The 19,484-nt window shown below is 56.5% G+C and overlaps 1 protein-coding gene across 6 annotated transcripts in view; it reads left to right on the top strand.

The window, feature by feature from the left end:
- SPEG (striated muscle enriched protein kinase) overlaps window positions 1-19,484 on the top strand; it is a 56,320-nt gene that overhangs the window by 11,258 nt on the left and 25,578 nt on the right. For 5 of the 6 annotated variants that reach the window (XM_063112893.1, XM_063112868.1, XM_063112885.1 and 2 more), the window contains 6 exons: window positions 1,797-3,118; window positions 4,966-5,109; window positions 5,537-5,719; window positions 15,375-15,550; window positions 15,788-15,876; window positions 16,977-17,152. In XM_063112893.1, coding sequence (XP_062968963.1) covers window positions 1,797-3,118; window positions 4,966-5,109; window positions 5,537-5,719; window positions 15,375-15,550; window positions 15,788-15,876; window positions 16,977-17,152 — 2,090 coding nt within the window. Of the gene's footprint in view, window positions 1-1,796; window positions 3,119-4,965; window positions 5,110-5,536; window positions 5,720-15,374; window positions 15,551-15,787; window positions 15,877-16,976; window positions 17,153-18,506; window positions 19,312-19,484 lie in introns of those variants that run through there. The other variant, XM_063112900.1, reaches the window with a different exon arrangement.

Consider the following 19,484-nt stretch of genomic DNA (forward strand, 5'->3'; position numbering starts at 1 on the left):
TGGCTAGTGGTAGGCAGGGGAGAGGTCCGGGGCAGGGGCAGCAGGGGGATCCCTTGGCTTATCTTGTTGGCATTACCAGCCATTCCTGTGCCTTAGACTCGCCTTTCCTTCCCTGCCTTTCTTTACCAGGCCCCAGCCGGAGCCTGGAGTTGCTATGGCAACTTCAGAGGAACCCATTTCCTTAGTGATGTCTGTGGTACAGAGACTGGCCTGAAGCTCAGATCTGCCAGCAAGAGGTCTCCTCTGCTGTCCCCAGTTTCTCTCCAGGCCTCACCCACTTCCCAGAGGCCACTCCTCAGGGACTCTGCTGCCCCTCCCCCAGAGTTCTGCCAGCTTGAAGGTGGCTGGCTGAGGTTTTTCCTCCCTTGGGGCACTCTGGATCACCAACTCACCCCTTTCCCCCCATTCTGGGTCTGGAGTGTGGGTGGCTGACCCTGGCAGGATAAAGCATCCTTACACCCAGGCACCCCTAGAACTTCTGCTCATGGCTGGTACCCTACTATTTCTCCTTCCTTCTGTGTGCCCAGAAACATAGACATTTTGGAGGGAACAAGGGCCCAGGGGTCAGACTACCTGGGTTTCAATCCTAGAACCAAACATTTCTTAGTTATGTCACCTTGGTAAGGCGTTTAACTTCTTTTAAGCCTCAGTTTCTTCATCTGTAAATGGAGGTAATAACAGTTCCTATCTCAAAGGGCTGTTCTGAGAATTAAATGACTCAATGCATTTAAGCACTTTAGTACATGCCTGGCACACACTAAGTATTCAATGAGCCATTTCATAAGTTTGTATTAAGCTCTCTTTAATGTGTCAGGTATGATAATAGCTCTCAAGATTCCTTTTCTTGCTAATCTGTATGTTTCATGTACTCCCCTCCACAGGGATCCAGATGGGGGAAACTGAGGCCCAGCTCTTGGGCATCAAAGCTCTGTTAGGTTCTTGGGGCACTCTGGGCTGACTTGCCCTTTTCCTCTTCCTCTCCCCCCATACCCCTTTTCAGGCCCACTTAGTAGTTAATGAGCATACCCCTTGGGGGCAGGGAGGCTTCTGTGCTTCTCAGGGGGGTTTCCAAGGACTTAAACAGGGGCAGAACAAGGTCAAAGGCCTATACTGGGGCAGATTGGGCAAAGAGCGTGGGAGCCTGGGTATCCCATTCCCAGGGACCCCAGTTGCCACGCCACCTGCTGTGTCCTATCAGCACTGGTGATGGTGTTAGGCATGTGCTCAGGTCTGCATAGGAGACGGGTGATCTCAGGGATGGGGTGCTGCTCCCTGAAGGCTTGTGCCAGGTCGTGGAGGCATTTGCTGTTCTTCTAGGGGTCACTGTGAAGGGGGTGTGTCCTGCTGAGGATGGGCTGGGATGTGGAGGCCAACTGGGGGCAGGAATGAGTGGGAGACTGCGTTCCTGAGAGTGTCCCTCCCCATCCATCCTTCTTGTCTTCCCTCACCACTTTATCCTGTGGGTCCTAAGCCTCATTTTTTCTCTCCCTCATGCTCAGTTCTGTTTCTGCTGTTTCCCAGCTTTCGGGGCTGGGGGGAGGGGGCTGGCCAGAGCCCGTGGGGCTGAGTCTGTACCTGGACCCAGCCATGATACCAAACTTCCGGTGCCAGAGCCGCCAGCCTCTCCCCAGCACCTGCTCTGGCTGTGCCCTCTTCTTGGGGGTGGGGGGGCAGGAGGGTCTGGCCCATGTCACCCCCAAGCCTGCCCAGCATGTCCCACCGCCCAATTCCTGTCACAAGCTTAGGGTCTAGGAGGGGAAGCCCGCTGAATCTCCTACTCCGTCTCGGTTCTGCAGCAGCGTCCCTCAGAGCGGATTGCACAGGGAGGAGCCTGACCTTCAGCCTCAGCCGGCCAGCGAAGCCCCGCGCCGCCCGGCCCTTCCGCCTCCCTCCAAATCCGCGCTGCTCCCCCCACCGTCCCCTCGGGTGGGTAAGCGGTCCCCACCGGGACCCGGCGCCCAGCCCCCAGCCCCCCCCACCTCGCCCCACCGGCGCACTCAGGAGCCCGTGCTGCCTGAGGACGCCACCGGCGAAGAGAAGCGAGGGAAAAAGTCCAAGTCGTCGGGGCCCTCGCTGGCGGGCACAGCAGAGTCCCGGCCCCAGACGCCACTGAGCGAGGCCTCGGGCCGCCTGTCGGCGCTGGGCCGCTCGCCAAGGCTGGTGCGCGCCGGCTCCCGCATCCTGGACAAACTGCAGTTCTTCGAGGAGCGCCGGCGCAGCCTGGAGCGCAGCGACTCACCGCCGGCGCCCCTTCGGCCCTGGGTGCCCCTGCGCAAGGCCCGCTCTCTGGAGCAGCCCAAGTCCGAGGGCGGCGGGCCGTGGGACACGCCCGGGGCCTCCCAGGAGGAGCTGCGGGCGCCGCCGGGCAGCGTGGCCGAGCGGCGCCGCCTGTTCCAGCAGAAGGCCGCCTCACTGGACGAGCGCACGCGGCAGCGCAGCCCGGCCTCCGACCTCGAGCTGCGCTTCGCCCAGGAGCTGGGCCGCATCCGCCGCTCCACGTCGCGGGAGGAGCTGGTGCGCTCGCACGAGTCCCTGCGTGCCACGCTGCAGCGCGCCCCGTCCCCTCGGGAGCCCGGCGAGCCCCCGCTCTTCTCCCGGCCCTCCACCCCCAAGACCCCGCAGGCCGTGAGCCCCGCCGCCGCCCAGCCAGCCCCTCCGAGCGTCGCGGGGAGACCCGGGGACGAGCCTGGGAGGCCCCGGGACGAGCCTGGGAGGCCCCGGAGCCGCGGACCAGTGGGCCGGACGGAGTCGGGGGAAGGCCCGCAGCAGGAGGTTAGGCGCCGGGACCAGTTCCCGCTGACCCGGGGCAGAGCCATCCAGGAGTGCCGGAGCCCTGTGCCGGCTCCCGCTGCCGATCCCCCCGAGGCCAGGACGAAAGGCCCCCCGGGGCGGAAGCGGGAGCCCCCGGCGCAGGCCGTGCGCTTCCTGCCCTGGGCCACGCCGGGCCTGGAGGGCGCTGCTGTGCCCCAGACATTGGAGAAGAACAGGGCGGGGCCTGAGGCGGAGAAGAGGCTGCGCCGAGGGCCAGAGGAGGACGGTCCCTGGGGGGCCTGGGACCGCCGAGGTCCCCGCAGCCAGGGCAAAGGTCGTCGGGTCCGGCCCACCTCCCCTGAGCTCGGTAAGGCCACCGGGAGGGCCTAGAAGGTGCCCGGAACTGATGGGGAGGGCGTTTGGGGAGAGCAAGTCTGCTCGGCAGGAGCTTCGGCCTGGCGTGGGGGGCTGCGAGGGTGCGGTTTGTCAGAGACGGCAGGGGGGCAGGCTCGAGTTAGAGCGAAGGGCTGTGAAGGTGTTTGTGCTAGAACCTGCCGCTGGTGAGGGGAGTGTGAGTGTGTTTTGCTGGGAGCTGGGTGGAGCTGAGGTGTGAGCAAAGACTGGTGCTCATATGCCTGCCATAGGTCCCCTGGGTCCAGTGACCTACTAAGCTGTTGGGTCAAGGACCAAAAATGGGGGGAGGCACTGGTGGGAACCTAAGGAGCTCCTCCACAGCCCCCATTCCTCTGTGGGAGAACAGGTGGCAGCTGGTCTCAAATAATTTGTCAAGTCTCTGTTACAGGCAAGCTTTGGGCCAGCTAACTCTTTATTCTGTTCTCATCCCGGCACCAATCCCCTGACACCTCTGTGGCCACTACGATCTGACCCACCCTCCCCTTCTAGGCTCCTCTCTCCCATCCTTGCATGCCTGTATCGCTGAGCTGACTGTGGTCCTTACACATGCCAGCCTGTGTGTTGTCTCCCAGCCATCCCATGGGTGGTGACCAACATCACCAACAGGGGAATGCTCCCGCCCTTAACTCTGAACATCAGCTTGGGGCGCAATCCTGGAGAGAAGCAGAGGAAGCCATCATTGGCTCGCTTCCACTCCCTACTGCTTCTCCAGGCTAGATGACTCTACTCACTGCACCTGGGACACACTGCCAGTATCTGTTTCATTGCACTTACCACCCTGTATTTTTCTGCATCAGAATTATCTTGCATTTAACTATTACCACCTTGTAATCTTTAGAAATGGTGAGATCCATCACCCTACTAGCCGTCATTATTGTATACTCACAACCATATCCCAGAGGTTGTGTTAACTAGGCCCTTGGGGATATTATGTCACTGCAGTCTGAATGCCAGCTCTGCATAACATTAGGTGTTATATCTTCCGTTTTACAGATGACAAAACTGAGGCTCAGCAAGGTTATTTGATTTGCCCAAGGTCATGTAGCTAGAAAACATCAGAATTGGGATTCTCATTGCTCTTTTGGCTATCCGTGTTGTCTTTTATGTAGCTTGTAGAATGTCAGAGTTGGAAAATATCTGAGAGATCCATGAAATCGGAGTTTTATTATCTCTGTGTGTACGATCTTTCTGTAAGCAGTGACCACATCCCATCTCCCTTTGTATCCCTGGGGCCCATACAGTGCTCACTGTGCAGTAAGTGCCGTGTCACTGGTGAATGGATGAGACCAAAGCTGACCTCACAGGCCTCTCTGACCTACCTGCCGCTCCCTCTTTTGAGTCTGGGGGCATCATGAATTTGACAGTTTACTGCACATTGCCCTGTGACACCACTATTATTGCTTAAGTCTTGAGTTGCTGTTAGCTTGTCCTCTGTCCCTTTGGAAGTGTGTTACAGTCTTGTGTCCCTCAGAGTGCCTTGCATAGGACCTGGTATACCATACATGCCGACTGGTTTATGTGAAGACATACATGGCGCAGTCCCTGAAACCAGCACTCTTAACTGTACATGAAGTTTAGGAACAAGTAGTGTGGAGCTATGGCTACTCTGTTCTGTTAGAGAACTCTCTGGCTTCAGGACATTCAGGAGAGAGACTCTTTTTTCCCCCAGCCCCTGCCTTCTAGAAGCCCTTCTCTCTGGGTTTGGCTTTCTAGGATTTGAGGTTGCCAATGCCCTCTCTCCTCCTGAGTCATCCCCACAAGAATCATGTTCCCTTACCCTGTCACCCCTGTGTCTGTCAGAGTCTTCAGATGACTCCTATGTGTCTGCTGGAGAAGAGCCACTGGAGGCCCCTGTGTTTGAGATCCCTTTGCAGAACGTGGTGGTAGCACCAGGGGCCGACGTGCTACTCAAGTGTATCATCACCGCCAACCCCCCACCCCAAGGTGAGCTCCAGGACTGGGGCCAGGCTGAGGTTGGGGGTGGTGTGTGAGCCAAGGGGTGGGGTGGGGTGGGGTGGGGTGGGGTGGGGTGGGGTGGGGTGGGGTGGGGTGGGGTGGGGTGGGAAGGGAAGGTTCACTCAGAATCCTTGGAGGGAGTTGGGAGTGGGGAAGGAGGGAGGGGAGTTATCTCCTCCATGGGGGCTGTCCTGAGTGTGTGTGTATGTGTGTGGTGTGTGTTTGTTTGTGTTTGTGTGTGTGCGCATGTAGGGAGATTTCCCAGGATCCCCTGAGAGAGGGGAGTGCAGATTGTTTGGAGTTTCATAGGGCAGGGAGAGGAGTGATTTGGGCTCCTGTGTGGTGCATGTCATGGGGATGAGATTTCTCAGTGGGCCCTGTGGGCCATGGTGAGCTGGTTCCCGTGTCTCCACAGTGTCCTGGCACAAAGATGGGTCAGTGCTGCGCAGTGAGGGCCGCCTTCTCATCCGGGCTGAGGGTGAGCGGCACACGCTGCTGCTCAGGGAGGCCCAGGCAGCTGACGCCGGGATCTATATGGCCACCGCCACCAATGAGCTGGGCCAGGCCAGCTGTGCTGCTGCACTGGCTGTGAGACCAGGTAGGGGAGCCCATGACCCTTCTCGGTGGTTCTGAGGCTATGGGCCCAGGCTCTTAGCCAGAGTGCACAGTTCATTCTCATATGTTGGCTGCTCTGGTGAAAGCATTCTAAATGGCCCTGGCCTCCAGGCAGGGGCCAAATTCCCAAGGCACACACCAGGCTGGCCAATTCATGAAGTCAATGAAATTTGTCTTTAGACATCCTCTAAATGCCATCCTCCCATGGCATTTCCCTGAACAGGGTCCTGTGGGAAAAGCAAATTGTCCTTGAGTCTCCAAGAAAAAGAATCTCTCAGCTGCAAGAGCTTAAGAGCCACCAGGAGCCCTCTGAGATCATTTCTTCTATGGGACAGCCTTCCCCCCACCCCCACTAGTTAAAAGAGATGCTTTCCCGTGCCACAACCCCCTTCCCCCTCCTTCTGTTGAGCCCCAAGCCATAAAGTGGGTACAGCTGAGAGCACCTCTCAGGAGATGGCGGTGCTGAGGCTGCCTTGTTTTCTATTTTTGTGAAAGCCCTTACTTTGTGGTGGGCTAATTCCTTTGAGTTTCAGTCTAGTTTCTGGTTCAGGCAGGGCTGGACCAGGGTTGGTGTGCACAGGCAGTTCAACCCTTTCAGGTTGCTGGGCCTGACAGTGTGCTGACCCCGAGCAGTGGGGTTGGGGAGTGAGGATGGGAGGGGCTGGGACAGAAGGAAAAGACACAGACTCATCCCTTGAGGGGGTTACCCCTGGGTGACCAAACCTAGATCAGAGGATCTAGGTTGGAGGACAGTGCAGGACAGGTGAATCCAGGGCCTAGAACAATTGAGCAGTTGGTCAGTGTTCTCGGATACCTGCACTGAGAGACATCAGGGCCCTGAAGGAGGCTGGGACTGGGACTTAGACCAGCAGGAGGAGGAGCCAGACATGCCAGAAGGGGGAATAGCACATGCTGTTCTGTTCCTTTCTTCACGTAAGTGCTACAGGGGACAAGATGACAGCCTGTGTGCCTTGGTCCCAGGGCCTCAGCACATTCACGATGAGGGAGTTCTTGGTGGTGTCTGATCTCTGTCCCTGTGCTATGTAGACCCTTTAGTTGCACCATGTGGCTTTGTGGAATGCAGGTCTTCATTTTTTTCAGCTCACATGTCCTCCCAGGAGCCCATGTTTTCGTCTCTGTCCTGCTTGCCCCTCCCACCGCACTGAATCATAGCCATCCCTCCACCACATGATTCCGTCCTACCATCACCTTTGGGATCTGGCCTCTGACTCAGCTCCCAGCTACCCTTAGAGGGCCCAGGCCCAGCTCCAGGACTCTGGTCAAAACTCGACTTGGTCTGAGATTTGGTGGGAGGTGCATGGGGGGTGCCCCAATACTGGCTCAGGGCCATTTGGGAGCCTTTTTAGGTTGGGAAGGCGGATTGGGGTGAGGCAGCTGTCAGCACTTGACTGTGAGTTCTGTGCTTGCCACAGTGAGCCTCCTTGAGCTTCAGTTTCCTTATTTGTAAACCAGAGATAATTATGCCATCCTCACGGATGAAAGCGAATGTGTGAACGAGCTTTATGAACTGTAAAGCTGTAGACAAATGTTAGTTGTTATCGTTATTAAGGGGTGATGTGCAGACGAGCTCAGGTTTCCAAGATCTGGGAAGCCCCTTATTTTTCTCTGCCCCTTTCTTCACACTGTCTGTGCCTTGGGAACGCCACCCCTGCCCTTGTGAGCCCTGCAGCCCCTGCATATTTCCCAGCCCCTGTGTCCTCTGCCCATCTCCATATCTCTGTGCCTCCTCCACCTTGGAGAGCCAGAAAGCCTTTGTTGCATTAGTCCGTTGCAACAGGCATTGCAGCAAGCAGGCAGCCCCTATAAGTCAGCCTGGCTCAAGGGCTCCGGGGCCTGAAGGGCAGGAGGCACGTGGGTCCAGATGCGGCTCCAGATGTAGCTTTCATTAAAGAAGCTGACTTTCTTACCCTACAAGGCACTGTTTGGTCTGGAGTAACTGGACAGGGGCCAGTGGGCTGTAGAGCAGCAGGAGTGGGTGGAACCAGTGGGTGGCACAGACATTTGGCAAGGGAGGGGGTCCCAGGCCTGGAGCTGTAGGAAGTGAGGTGTGGGGCTGGGGGAGGGTATCCAGCAGTGTGGTTGTGGGGGCAGAGGGGAGCAGGTGGAGGGAGGGGGCGGATGGTGTCTTGTGGGAAGTGGCCTGTGTGGAGCTCCTCCCTTTCTTGCTTCTCTTCCTCCCCCTGCCCAGTGCCATAGTAACCAGGGCTGGCTGCCCAGCGCCCTCTTGGGGTGCCCATCCCAACAGGCCCTGCTCTTGAGAGCTCACAGATCTTAATTCCTGGTGGGAACCACGGTAACTGGGGCATGTGTAATTAGAGAATGTAGCCCTGGGTGCTGCGGTTTGGGGGGCAGGGTCTGTGCTGGCAGGGCCTGGTCCTCACTAGCTCTGGCAACCCCACCCCAACCCTCCCAGCCCACTGAATAACTCTGCTGAGACCACAGCCATTCTTCCAAAAGGGGGTGTGTGGATTGGGCTGGGTGGCTGGGCAGTGTGAGAAGGATGCTTAACCGTAGTGGAGCGTTCTCAGCTGCCACCCGCATCCATCACACAAGCATTGATTAAGCACTGACCTGTGCTAAGTGCTGTGCATCTCTCTAAACAGTCTCTTCTGTTTGGAGAGTGCCATATCCTTTTTCCAAACCCTTTCACATCTCTTCCCTTGAGCTAGATCGCACCATCCATATCCCTTGGAGGGACATATGACAGGTGGCAATAGTCCCATTTTGCAGATGGGATGACAAAAATGGGAGAGCACAGTGACATGGAACCAGCACCAGACCAGTAACCTTTATTGAGCATCTACAAGCTGCCTAGGAATGTTATAAGGAACAAGTGATTTAAAGTGATGGTAAATAACTCACCCCTGAAGCAAGTAAACTTAGTGTGACTCGCAGTTAAAAATAAAATGACAAATTAGCATTTACTCAGGGCTTCATATGTACCAGGCCCAGTACATATGACATTTAGTCCAGCCCTTTGAGTTATGTTCTACTATTATGCCCGTGGTACAGGTGAAGAAACTGAGACTGGGAAAGCTTTAGCAAATTGCTCTTGAGCAGTACTGATTGATAGCATTTTCCATGATGATGGAAATGTTCTATATGTACACTGTCCAATATGGTAGCCATATGGCTACTGGGCACTTGAAATGTGGCTAGAGAGACTGAGGAATTGAATTTTTAGTTTCACTTCGTTTTAGTTACCATGTATTTACATAGTCTCAGGTGGCTGGCAGCTACCCTATTGGGATGCTCAGCTCTAGGAGCATAGGGTCACGATAGGGCCCTGTGTCTGAGTCTCCCAGGCCTACACTCCCAGCCACTGCACTATCCCATCCCCTTTCTTGCTGCTCTGAAGAGTGGGGTTAGGGTGGAATTGTGCTCATAAGCACATGGGGAGGGGACTGTCGATGCCCACTGTAGGTGGGTCAGATTGGGGGTTTTCTCTTTCTATGGACTCCCCACCTCTGTAGTGGCTGGGGTCCTGTTTGTTTCTTTGCATGCCTGGTGAGAGCGCACTCGGCTCACCCGTTGGTGGGCTCTGAGAGGAGGTCCTGTGGGTGCTGGGTCAGGAGGAAGGGGGATGTGTGAGGCTCCATGCACCTGACCTCCATCCTGCTGCCTTCAGTCTGCCCCTCGAGCGTGGGTCTCATGTATTTGAGCCTCAGGTTCTAGCGTTTTCCAGCCAAGACCTTGGCCTCTTCACTTTACCTTAGCCGGCCACAGTTCTTCTCTGTAAAGTGAGGATCATTATAACTCCTGGGCTACCTACTCGGTAAGATTTGCGAGGCTCTGTGGGGAAGATGAGTTGGCTAAGGATATTTGGGCCAGAGGAGATGGCTCATCAAAGCTCATTCTGGTCCCACATATAAGAAAAACACTATCACAACAGAAAAGAGGTAATTGGGGTCATGAGTACAAAAGGAAAGGAAAAAAATCATGGCATCAGCATCTGCCATCCGCTTCTCCTGTCCCTGGTCCCAGGCCACCTGCTGCACAGTTGCAGGTTCTCCCTTGTGGTGGCAGTGGCTGCCAGTGGAGGGGATCTTAGAATGCAACACAACCCCTGTTGTCCATTCTTGATGGGGGTTTGGACAACATTTGAAAAAAAACAGCATGGTGTGGTCCCCTGGACCAGACTCAGCCCCCCTCCCAGCTTCTGTCTGCCAGCAGCAGGTCTACCCCATTGTGCAGTTTCCCAAGGCTGTCACCTAGAATGGGGGTTATCACTCACAGCCTGTCACAAGGATGGAGACCTAAATTACAGTTGGTGCTAACATTTTACCTAATCTGGAGCAATCCAGTGTCACATATGTAAGAAATTAAACACTTCAATGGCTAGGTCAGGCTGACCATGTGACATTCTCTCTAATGCCTTGTACATTTTAAACCAAACCTGAAACATTCTCAGCACAATTTCTCCTGTCTAAGGGGAAATATTCATGTTGGCACCCTGCAGAGATTCCCACCTCCTGGCCAGCCTGTGCCCTCCTTTTCCTTCACTTCTCCATGGTGGGATTACCATGGCAGACATTTAAAGAAATGCCTGTGGAGAACCTACCGAGACATTGCACGTGAAGGGCAGGTTGCGAAGGGCCAAGCTACATATAAATATGCTGGTTAACCTTCAGCATGTCACAAGGAGCTCCTCTTTGCCTTCAGAGTGTGGGCCACCTGCCTTAAGCTGGCCTTCACCATCTGGACCCACAGGGCTGGGGTGGCCAGAGGTCTGAGGCTGACCTGGGGGTGGCTGGAGGCAGCTGAGGCCGTGGGAGGCACCTGCTCTCATTTCGTGATGCCCCGCTGCTTGCTGCTTGACCCAGTTCTGTGGCCAGAAGACAGTTGAGCTGCAGTCTGCTGTGCCTTTCCCCTCAGCATCTGCTCTTGCAGTTTCCTCTGCCTGGAATGCTTTTCCCTTTTCCTGCTGAACCCAAACTCTAATTCCAGTTCCACCTCTTCCCTCAGTTCCCTCTTCTTCCCTGAGCCGAAAGTTGTTTCCTGTTCTCTGTCCTCCCATGGCCCTTCTCTGTTCCTCTCCTGCCACCTTCTCATTCCAGATTGCTGTTATAGCTGTTTGTGTATCTGGCTTGTCTTCCCTCCCAGCCAGAAGGCTCCTGAGGACACGACAGTGCCTCCACCACTCCTTGGCCCTTGCAGCCACACCCGGAGGCCCTCCTGGACAGTCAGGGGCTGTGTGGACCTCAGGGATTGTGTGTGAGGGGACAGTTGGGGGGCGGGGGACAGGAATTCCTGTGACTTTCTAAGCCCTTGGAACAACCTGCGTAGCACCCAGAGGCTGGGAGCGATGCTCAGCTGCAAAGGATAATAAGGCTGTGAAGTAAGGCAAATCATAACTAAAGCCAAAATGTTTCATTATTTTAGTTATACTAAGTTTCTATTTATATTGTCAGAATTAGGGCTCAGACCCTCCAAACCCGTTGTACAGACTGGTTCACCAGACCCTTCACACTCAGGTTGATGCCAGGTAATTGGGAAAGATTCCGGGAGCTGTTGGCAGATGACACAAGCTCAGTCCTCAGCTTCCTCAGCGGCAGCAGCTTACTGGTCCGGCAGTGGCAGTGGCCTTGCAGAGGGTCCTGGGGGCACTAGCAGCAGCCTTCAGCAGCAGTAGTGGCATTCCCATGACGCCCCCCCCTGGGGGGGGCATCCCGGGGATGGGAGGCCCTGTGGATCAGAGCCACTCATCCTTATACTTAAGTCCCTAAGCCAGGACACCTGGGTGCACATGCACAATTAAACTAGACGATAACTAAGGAACAGCTGAGCACATATGCCTAGTTACATCAAATGCTCAGCAAGATTCTGAACATCTGAGGGGCCCTGGCCATTTTTCCTATATTTTCCCAACAAAGACTGTTCCTAAGAGTAGAAGTTGGGATGGCAGAGGAGACCATGGGGCGGGTTCCTCAAAGTTTGGTCCCCAGACCAGCAGCAGCGTCAACACACATCCCCTTAGGTATGTCTTAGAGATGTAGGTTATCAGCCCCAGCCCAGACCTACTGAATCAGAAACTCTGGGTGTGGAGCCCAGCAAGCTTTAGTTGAAGGAGACCTCCAGGTGATTCTGATGCACAGTAACCTGAGAACCACTGCCATAGAGTTAAGAGACCTTGCCTGAGATGGGAGGCCAGGTGGTACAGTGGGAGACACCAGGGCTGTGGAGTCAGATCTCCTGGGTTCAAAGCTCTGCTCTGAAGTTTAATGGCTGAGTTATATCAGACTCAGTGATACTCTCTCTTAGGGTTGTCCTACCATGAGGATCAGGAGCGATTCCTAAACATTCGTGTGGATAAAAACCACTTGGGGTGCTTTTAAAAAAATGCAGTTCAGAAAACCAAATTCTTGAGTAAGGCCCAGGAGCCTGTATTTTATTTTATTTTTTATTTTTTTATGTTTAAAGATGACCGGTAAGGGGATCTTAACCCTTGACTTGGTGTAGTCATCACCACGCTCTCCCAAGTGAGCTAACCGGCCATCTGTATATAGGGATCTGAACCCGTGGCCTTGGTGTTATCAACACCACACTCTCCCAAGTGAGCCACGGGTTGGCCCCCAGGAGTCTGTATTTTAAATAAGCTGCCAGGTGGTCCTGATGTGGGTGGTTCAAGGGTCATTCTGAGAAGCCCTGATGTGAAGGGTCTTCTGCTATGCCTTTTACGTACTAGATCTTTGCAGTGGTGGCTGCAACTAGACCTATCCCCGAGAACATATCAGGGGACATCAGTACCAGCTAGATACCAGGAGGGAGATTCCCCAATTTGTGGGCTCTCTATCACCAGTATATTCATTGAGTGAGCTCGATCCAGGAGCAGTGTTGCAAGGACCTACTCGTGGGTAGGGTCAGCGTGGGGGGTGGGGCAAGTGTGAAGGGGCGGTGCTGCGCTGGCAGGTTGTTCAGGCTGCTGAGTGTATGTGCCTCTCAGATTTAGGAGGGCACCTGCTCCCTGCTTCCTGGCTGGTATAACTATGTTCCCCACAGTGAGAACTGGGCTTGTGGGTGGATCAGGGCTGGGATGTCAGGAACTGGCTACAAAGATGATTTAGGCTATGGGACCAGTGAAAAGTGGGTGGCACTAGATTCCATCAGCCCTAGGGATTCCGTCAGCCTCCTTGTCCACACAGTTTTGGGGGTATGGAGGGTTAGGTACCTAACCCACTGCCTTGTCTCGAAGAAGCCAATTTCTGCCCCCCTGGAGCCTGAGCCTCCTGCCTAGGCTGCTGTGACCGTCCCTCTTCCAAGGGCTCAAGGACTTGGGCTGACTTGGTGGCTGGATGCCCCACATGGTATTGTTCCCCCGCCACCACCAGGGGCCTCTGAGACTCCCTACAGACCTCGCCAGTCCTGCATTAATATTCTCTCTCCCTCCCTGGGCCTGCGAGCCTCCTCAGCACTGTCCAGGCTGGAGGTGACCCTGGAGCAGAACCCCAGGCTCTGTGGAGGGGAGAGAAGCGCCTGCTTCCAGGGATACGCCTCTGATCCCAGAATCAGCTGGGGGCCAAGCTTCGAGCCCCAAGTGCCATTCCCACTCCCCTCCCAACCCCTCTACCTCAAGACAGCCTGAACAGTGGGCCCCTCCTCTGCCTGGCCCCCACCCCTCCTTCCTCACTGGCCATGCTGGGAAACACAGGTCATAGCTTGGGAATGTGGCCCTGGGTGGGGGTGAGGTGATAGGAGGGAGAAGGACATGTGACTCCTGCTCAACACCCCCTTTTTTTCTTGCTTTCTTTCCAAGCCCCTTCCCGAGCCCAGATACAAATGGGTGCTAATTATGAGGGGTCTTTGGGGGGAGCAGTCCCCACTGTCCTCACTGTTGGCCCTGGTAGGGTTGATGGGTGAAGAACAAGTTGCCAAAAGGTGTCCCAGCAGAGCCTGTAGGAGGGTTGAGTGTAGGCCCAGTGCCCAGGGGTGGCTGCTGGGCCAAACCTGCCACGGCAGGAAAGGGGGGGCCAGAGGTGGGATTCTAGGCCCTGTCAGGTTGAGGGGGGCTTCTTCTGAGAAGGAGGGTGAAGGTCCTAACAGTTCTGATTCCCAGCACCAGAGAAAATGATATGGCTGGCTCTGTAGTATTTGAAGCTTGTCAGTACCTTCCCAGGTCAGGGATCTTGGCGGTTTGGTCAGGGCAAGGGGCAACATAGGGGCCATTTGCAATCAGTGCCTCTTTGGTAGACACATCGGAACTAATGGGTCAGGGCAAGCATCTTGAATACCGCAGTGCACTGCCACCCCACCCCCATCTTCCTTTGGGGACCGAGGCCCCACGCCTTGAGTCCAGGCACCAGTGAAGGGGCTTTGCTCTTGTCAGGATCCAGGAGCTGTAAGGAGAGGAAAGGCAGATCCCACTGCTCGAGAATGAGCAGGGTGGCTAAATTCAGCCGGCTGTGCTCTGCCCCTCCCTTCTCCTCACTGCACTCCAGGGCTCAGGCTGCTTGTGGTCTCAGCAGGCACCACCTTCCCAGCCAGCTGCCTGCCTGCCTGCCACCCAGCCTCTCTGTGGCCAGCTCCCGCCTCCTCTTTCCCCTGCTCAGCTCCTGCCCCCTCCCCCAGGGCCTTCCAGCACAGGGGCCTCAGCTGGGTCAGTGTGAGTGGGGCTGGGCAGGCTGGGCTCCTGCTCCCAGGGGAGCCAGGCCAGGGTGGGCAGTGGGCAGGCAGCAGGAGGGCCTGGTGCCAAGGCAGAGCCTTCGAGACAGGCGCAGGCTGGTTTCCGTGTGCTGAGTCTTGGGGTGAGTTGGGGTGCAGCCCTGCTTGGGGCTTTGGGTGGGGGAACCAGGAGGAGGGGCCGGGGGCTGTGGCAGATTCATGTCTGTATTTGGCAGTCGGATAGGATCCAGCTCAGTAAGGCTGGGCCCTTGGCCAGTTGCAAGGGAAGGGCGTCAGGGCCCTGGGGACACCCCTCCCCCAAGGCAGATTCTGGTGCCCCCCTCCTCTTCCCCAGGCTGAGCTACACTTTTCTGTGGATGGCTCCAACTGTACTCTCCCATACCCTGAGAGTTTTGGGGTCCATGTTCTAGGACTGGGGCCAACAGGTGCCCCTGGGGTTTCTGTAGCAGGAAGCTGAGAAGGGAGTGGGGGAAGGGCAAGCTGGACGGTGCCGCCCCGTTGGCCCTGGGCTGAGGTCAGGATGGGGCTTATCTGAGGTGTGTGTTCCTCTGCACCAGACCCAACTTGCTCAAGAATCGGGTGTCCTGGCTGTGCCTTTCTGGGGTCCCAGAGACATGGACCACCTGCCTTTGGAGCCTGCATGGTAGTTTGGGCCCCCAGTCCATGCCAGAAATGTGGGTTCCCTGCCTCAGTGGAATTCTGGGTCTCCCCCAAGGCCCAGGAGCAGCCCCTCTGCTGCCCAGGTTCTTTGCCCCAAGCCATTCCCTATGGTGTCCCCTCTCAGGAGGATCAGCAGGGTCAGTGTTGGCAGAGGAGGATCCAAGGGCTCAGGGAGAGGACACACCTGGGCAAGTTCATACAACAGGAGGTGAGGTTAGGGCAGGGCCATCCTGCAGGGAGCTGCCTGAACTCCTGGGCTCTGTGTGACAGTCATCCAGCTGCTCTCTCAGTTTCTTTGCTCCTTCGTCCCCTGGTACCTCTCTCTGTCTCTTCTCCAGGCGGGTCCACATCCCCTTTCAGCAGCCCCATCACCTCCGACGAGGAGTACCTGAGCCCCCCAGAGGAGTTCCCAGAGCCTGGGGAGACCTGGCCCCGAACCCCCACCATGAAGCTCAGTCCCAGCCAGAACCGCTGTTCTTCTGACACTGGCTCTAAGGCACCCCCCACCTTCAAGGTCAGGTTCCTGAGGCTGGCACCCAGCCCCCTGTGGACCCTCCATTCCTTTGTGTGCCCACTTGTTCTTGGGACCGTGCTTGGGCTCCAGCAAGACCTGGAATGTTGCCCCATTAACCCTTCTTGCCCAGCCAGCCTCAGTCTGACTGGTATGGAAGAGACCTCTGTCCCAGGGCCCTCAGGGTCCAAATCTATATGCTCCGATGATCTTCCCTGACACTTTGGGGTCCCCTTTTAGGTCTCACTTATGGACCAGTCAGTAAGAGAAGGCCAAGATGTCATCATGAGCATCCGCGTGCAGGGGGAGCCCAAGCCGGTCGTCTCCTGGTGAGTAGCAACCACTCACCCCCATCCACTGGCTCCCCCACTCCAGGCTTGGCCCTGGGAGGCCTGGCTTTGGGTGGAAGGGAGTGGACCCTTTGTGGACTTCCCATGATCTGCCCCGGGGGCCTCATGCTAGGGCCGGCAGTACCAGTGCCCTCAACACACTGCTGCGCCTCGCCCTGGTGCTCAAGACTTATTTAGGGCATCCCCTTCTGGGGAGAGGTTTGGGGAATAAATGGTCTCATGTCTGTCCACTTGGGGAAACATGACTAGGAGTCCTCTCCTGGAGAGGGCTGTCCCCTTCTGCCCCCCTTTCCCATCAGTTGATGGTAGGGTGACTTTTGAGACCTACTCTGTACCCAGCCCTGTGCTAGGCCCAGTCACAATTTGTCTCTGAGCTGCCAGAAGCCCATAGTTAAATGTGGGTCTCAGCTGCAGTGCCTTGCTCGTCCCAGGTGCCCAGAACATCGATTACTTGACTTGTTTTTTTTTTTTTTTTTTTTAAAAGATGACCGGTAAGGGGATCTTAACCTTTGATGTGGTGTTGTCAGCACCACACTCGCCCAAGTGAGCAACCGGCCATCCCTATATAGGGATCTGAACCCGTGGCCTTGGTGTTATCAGCACCACACTCTCCCAAGTGAGCCAGGGGCCGGCCCTTTCTTTTTTCTTTTTATTGGTTTGGGTTCTATTTTTCATTTGTAATTAATTGTCTGGTCCCCACTGTGAGTTTTTTTAAATATCATGAGTTCTTTCATATCCCTTTTGGGAAGTGGGAACGCTGTCTGTTATAAATAAACAAAAATAAGACATGGGGAAACTTAAGAACCATGAAGAGCTAAACATCATGGCTATACTCTGAGTGTGGCAGAGTATGGAGAAGGGAGAGATCCAGGTGGGCAAAGCTGGTCTGGAAGTGCCTGAAGCAGGGTGGGCTGGAAGAATCATGGTGAACTCAGGGGTGCCTATGGTCAGTGGGACAGAATCGGGGAGTGGGCAAACTGTGTGGGGGAGGAGAGGTCTGTGTGGCTGTGTAGCCCATTTCCCTGCACATACAGGTCAAGACCGTGGGCCCTGGGACTGAGTTCTTGCCTCTCTGACAGGCTGAGAAACCGCCAGCCTGTGCGCCCGGACCAGCGGCGCTTTGCTGAGGAGGCTGAGGGTGGGCTGTGCCGCCTGCGTATCCTGGCTGCAGAGCGGGGTGACGCTGGCTTCTACACTTGCAAAGCGGTCAATGAGTATGGCGCTCGGCAGTGCGAGGCCCGCCTGGAGGTCCGAGGTGAGTACCTCACACGCGTTATGAACCCCCACCTGGCCCCAGCCCCCTCCCCGCCCTCCTGACAACACATACAACCTCAGTTATAGGATGCCACAACCGAAAGGGCCTCAGAGTTCCCCTAGTCCAGCTGCTTATGTTGTAGAGAAGTAAACTGAGGCCCAGAGAGAGGAAGCAACTTGCCCCAGGCCACACAGCAGATTGTTCTCTGCTCAGCTTACAGCACAGTGCTGTCTGCCCCATGCTTGCTCACACCAGCCAGAGGACCCTGCTTCCTGCCACTGGCCATCCTCTCTCCACACTCTTCTAAGCCTTCATCACCCTGCTCTACCCAGTCCCCTTCCTCCCACCTACACCCCCCTCCTACCCCCTTGCCCCCCTGCCTATCCCATTGCTGTGCAGAAGCTATTGTAATTGGGGGGTAGCAGTGGGGAGAGTCTGGTGGCTGGACCCGTTCGGAGGGGCCCTTGGGGTGACTTGGGCATGAAGCATTGCAGGGACTCCAGGGGTGCCAGGTTGATCAGAGCCATGAAACATGGAGAGGGCTGGGCATAAGGACAGGGGATCTCTCTCAGGTAGCAGCAATGACAGGACACAGCTAGGCTGCCCTCCAAGGGCGAGTGGGTTCCTCCCCACAGGCTGGCTATTGGCCTTGCCTTCCACCTTACCCTTCCCTGTCATGGCTCAGGACCAGGGACCTCTCCTCAGCTCCTCACTCAGCCATCATCCCTCCCTGCCTCCCATGAGGCTCAATCACTTCAAGCCTGGCAGAGTCCAGCTCTGGGAACTTCCCAAAATACACCTAGGTACCTGCTGGAGCCTGTTCCCTAATAGTCATGGCCTCTCTGCTGGGCCCTGCTTGCCTCAGTGACCCTCCCCCTTGTCTCCCGTTCCTGTGGTTGCCACTCTTTGGTCTCCAGGTTCTTTAGCCCCCGTTCTCTGGCCTGCTCCTTTTCCTCCAGGGTCTGGCTCTGCCTCGCTTCTCTGTGCTAACTCGTGTCTCGGTGCTTCTCTCTCGGGGATTCCTCCCACCATCCCCCAGGCTTCCGGGTGCCCCTGATGCCTGTGAATGCCCCTCCCCTGGTTGCCCAGGGTCTCTGCCTGCCCAGAAACCTCAGGAGCCCCTGGGGACCCGGTCTCGGGCTGGCCACCGGCCCTCCCAGCCCAGGGCTGGTCTTGGGGGAGCTGAAAGTGGCAGCACTGCCCTGGCAGTGTTAGAGGCACTGCTCCATCCAGACGGGCACCTGCCAGGTCCGTGCGCCTGTGTGCCTGTGCGCCTGTGTGCCTGTGTGTGCATGTGTGTGTGTGTGCTGCACTAACCTGCCGCTTGCTGACTGAGGTTTTTGTCTGTACACAGGCGAGTGAGCTCAGGGGGCCGCCTGCGCTCCCCCCAGCTACCCTCCGAGCCGCGCCCCTGTCTCAGGCACCTCTCGGACCTCGCTGTGTTTCACTGCCTCCTGCCCACAGACCCAGCCGGCCTGCTGGCCTGGACCCGCCCCAGCCTCCCCTCCCCTGCCCTTCTCACTCCATGCAGCCCAGGGCTAACCCATGGGCCAGTGGACCCTCCCCAAGCGGACACACGGCTGTGCAGGCCCCCAGATGGACTGAGTGCTGGGAAGGGGCAGCCACGAGGGGTATCAAGCGCCCCCCAGTCTCTCCCTGCAGGGGAGCACCGAGTGATCGCATGTGCTACCACTGCTACAGGCCACTGTCTGTCTACCTGTTTGTCTGTCTGTGTGTCTGTGACAGTCAGGGAAGGATGCCTCTGAGCTGGGGTGGGGTGAGACAGAGCAGGAGAGGATAGGGCATGGCATCTGCGGGATGGAGGGGCCCAGAGGTGCAGGGGCTGTTGACAAGGGGCTCACTGGGAGTGGGTAGGACACTGACCGTTCCAGAGACGGGTTTCAAATGGCACAACACTTTCTATTCTACAAGAGACTAAAAGCCAGAGGCCCCGGGCTCTGTGTCGATAGAGAGACCTGGCTGGGCCCTGGCCCTGGCGGGTTTAGGGCTCATTTGGGGCTCCCTTGTTCACTGTCAGGGCCAAGGATGCTCTGTCTGGAATGAGGGAGTTAACCAGGCCTGGCGTAGGAGCAGGGGGCTGCTGTAAAGGGAGTGGAGATATTTGGGAACACCTATTTCTTAGCTCAAATAAAGTTCAATTTGTACCCAGCTGGTGTGCTGTGTTTTTTTTTTTTTCCGCCGCCGTCTCTGCCACCACGTGGTCGTCTTGGTTTCCCCTCGCTCATTCCCTCTTGCCTCTCATGAGTTCACCCCCTGACCTAGCTTGGGTTGCAGTCTTGAAGCCAGGTCTCAGAGCTCCTTGCTGTCCTGG

The sequence above is a fragment of the Cynocephalus volans genome, chromosome 1 (assembly GCF_027409185.1).
Source record: "Cynocephalus volans isolate mCynVol1 chromosome 1, mCynVol1.pri, whole genome shotgun sequence".
Lineage (NCBI taxonomy): Eukaryota > Metazoa > Chordata > Mammalia > Dermoptera > Cynocephalidae > Cynocephalus > Cynocephalus volans.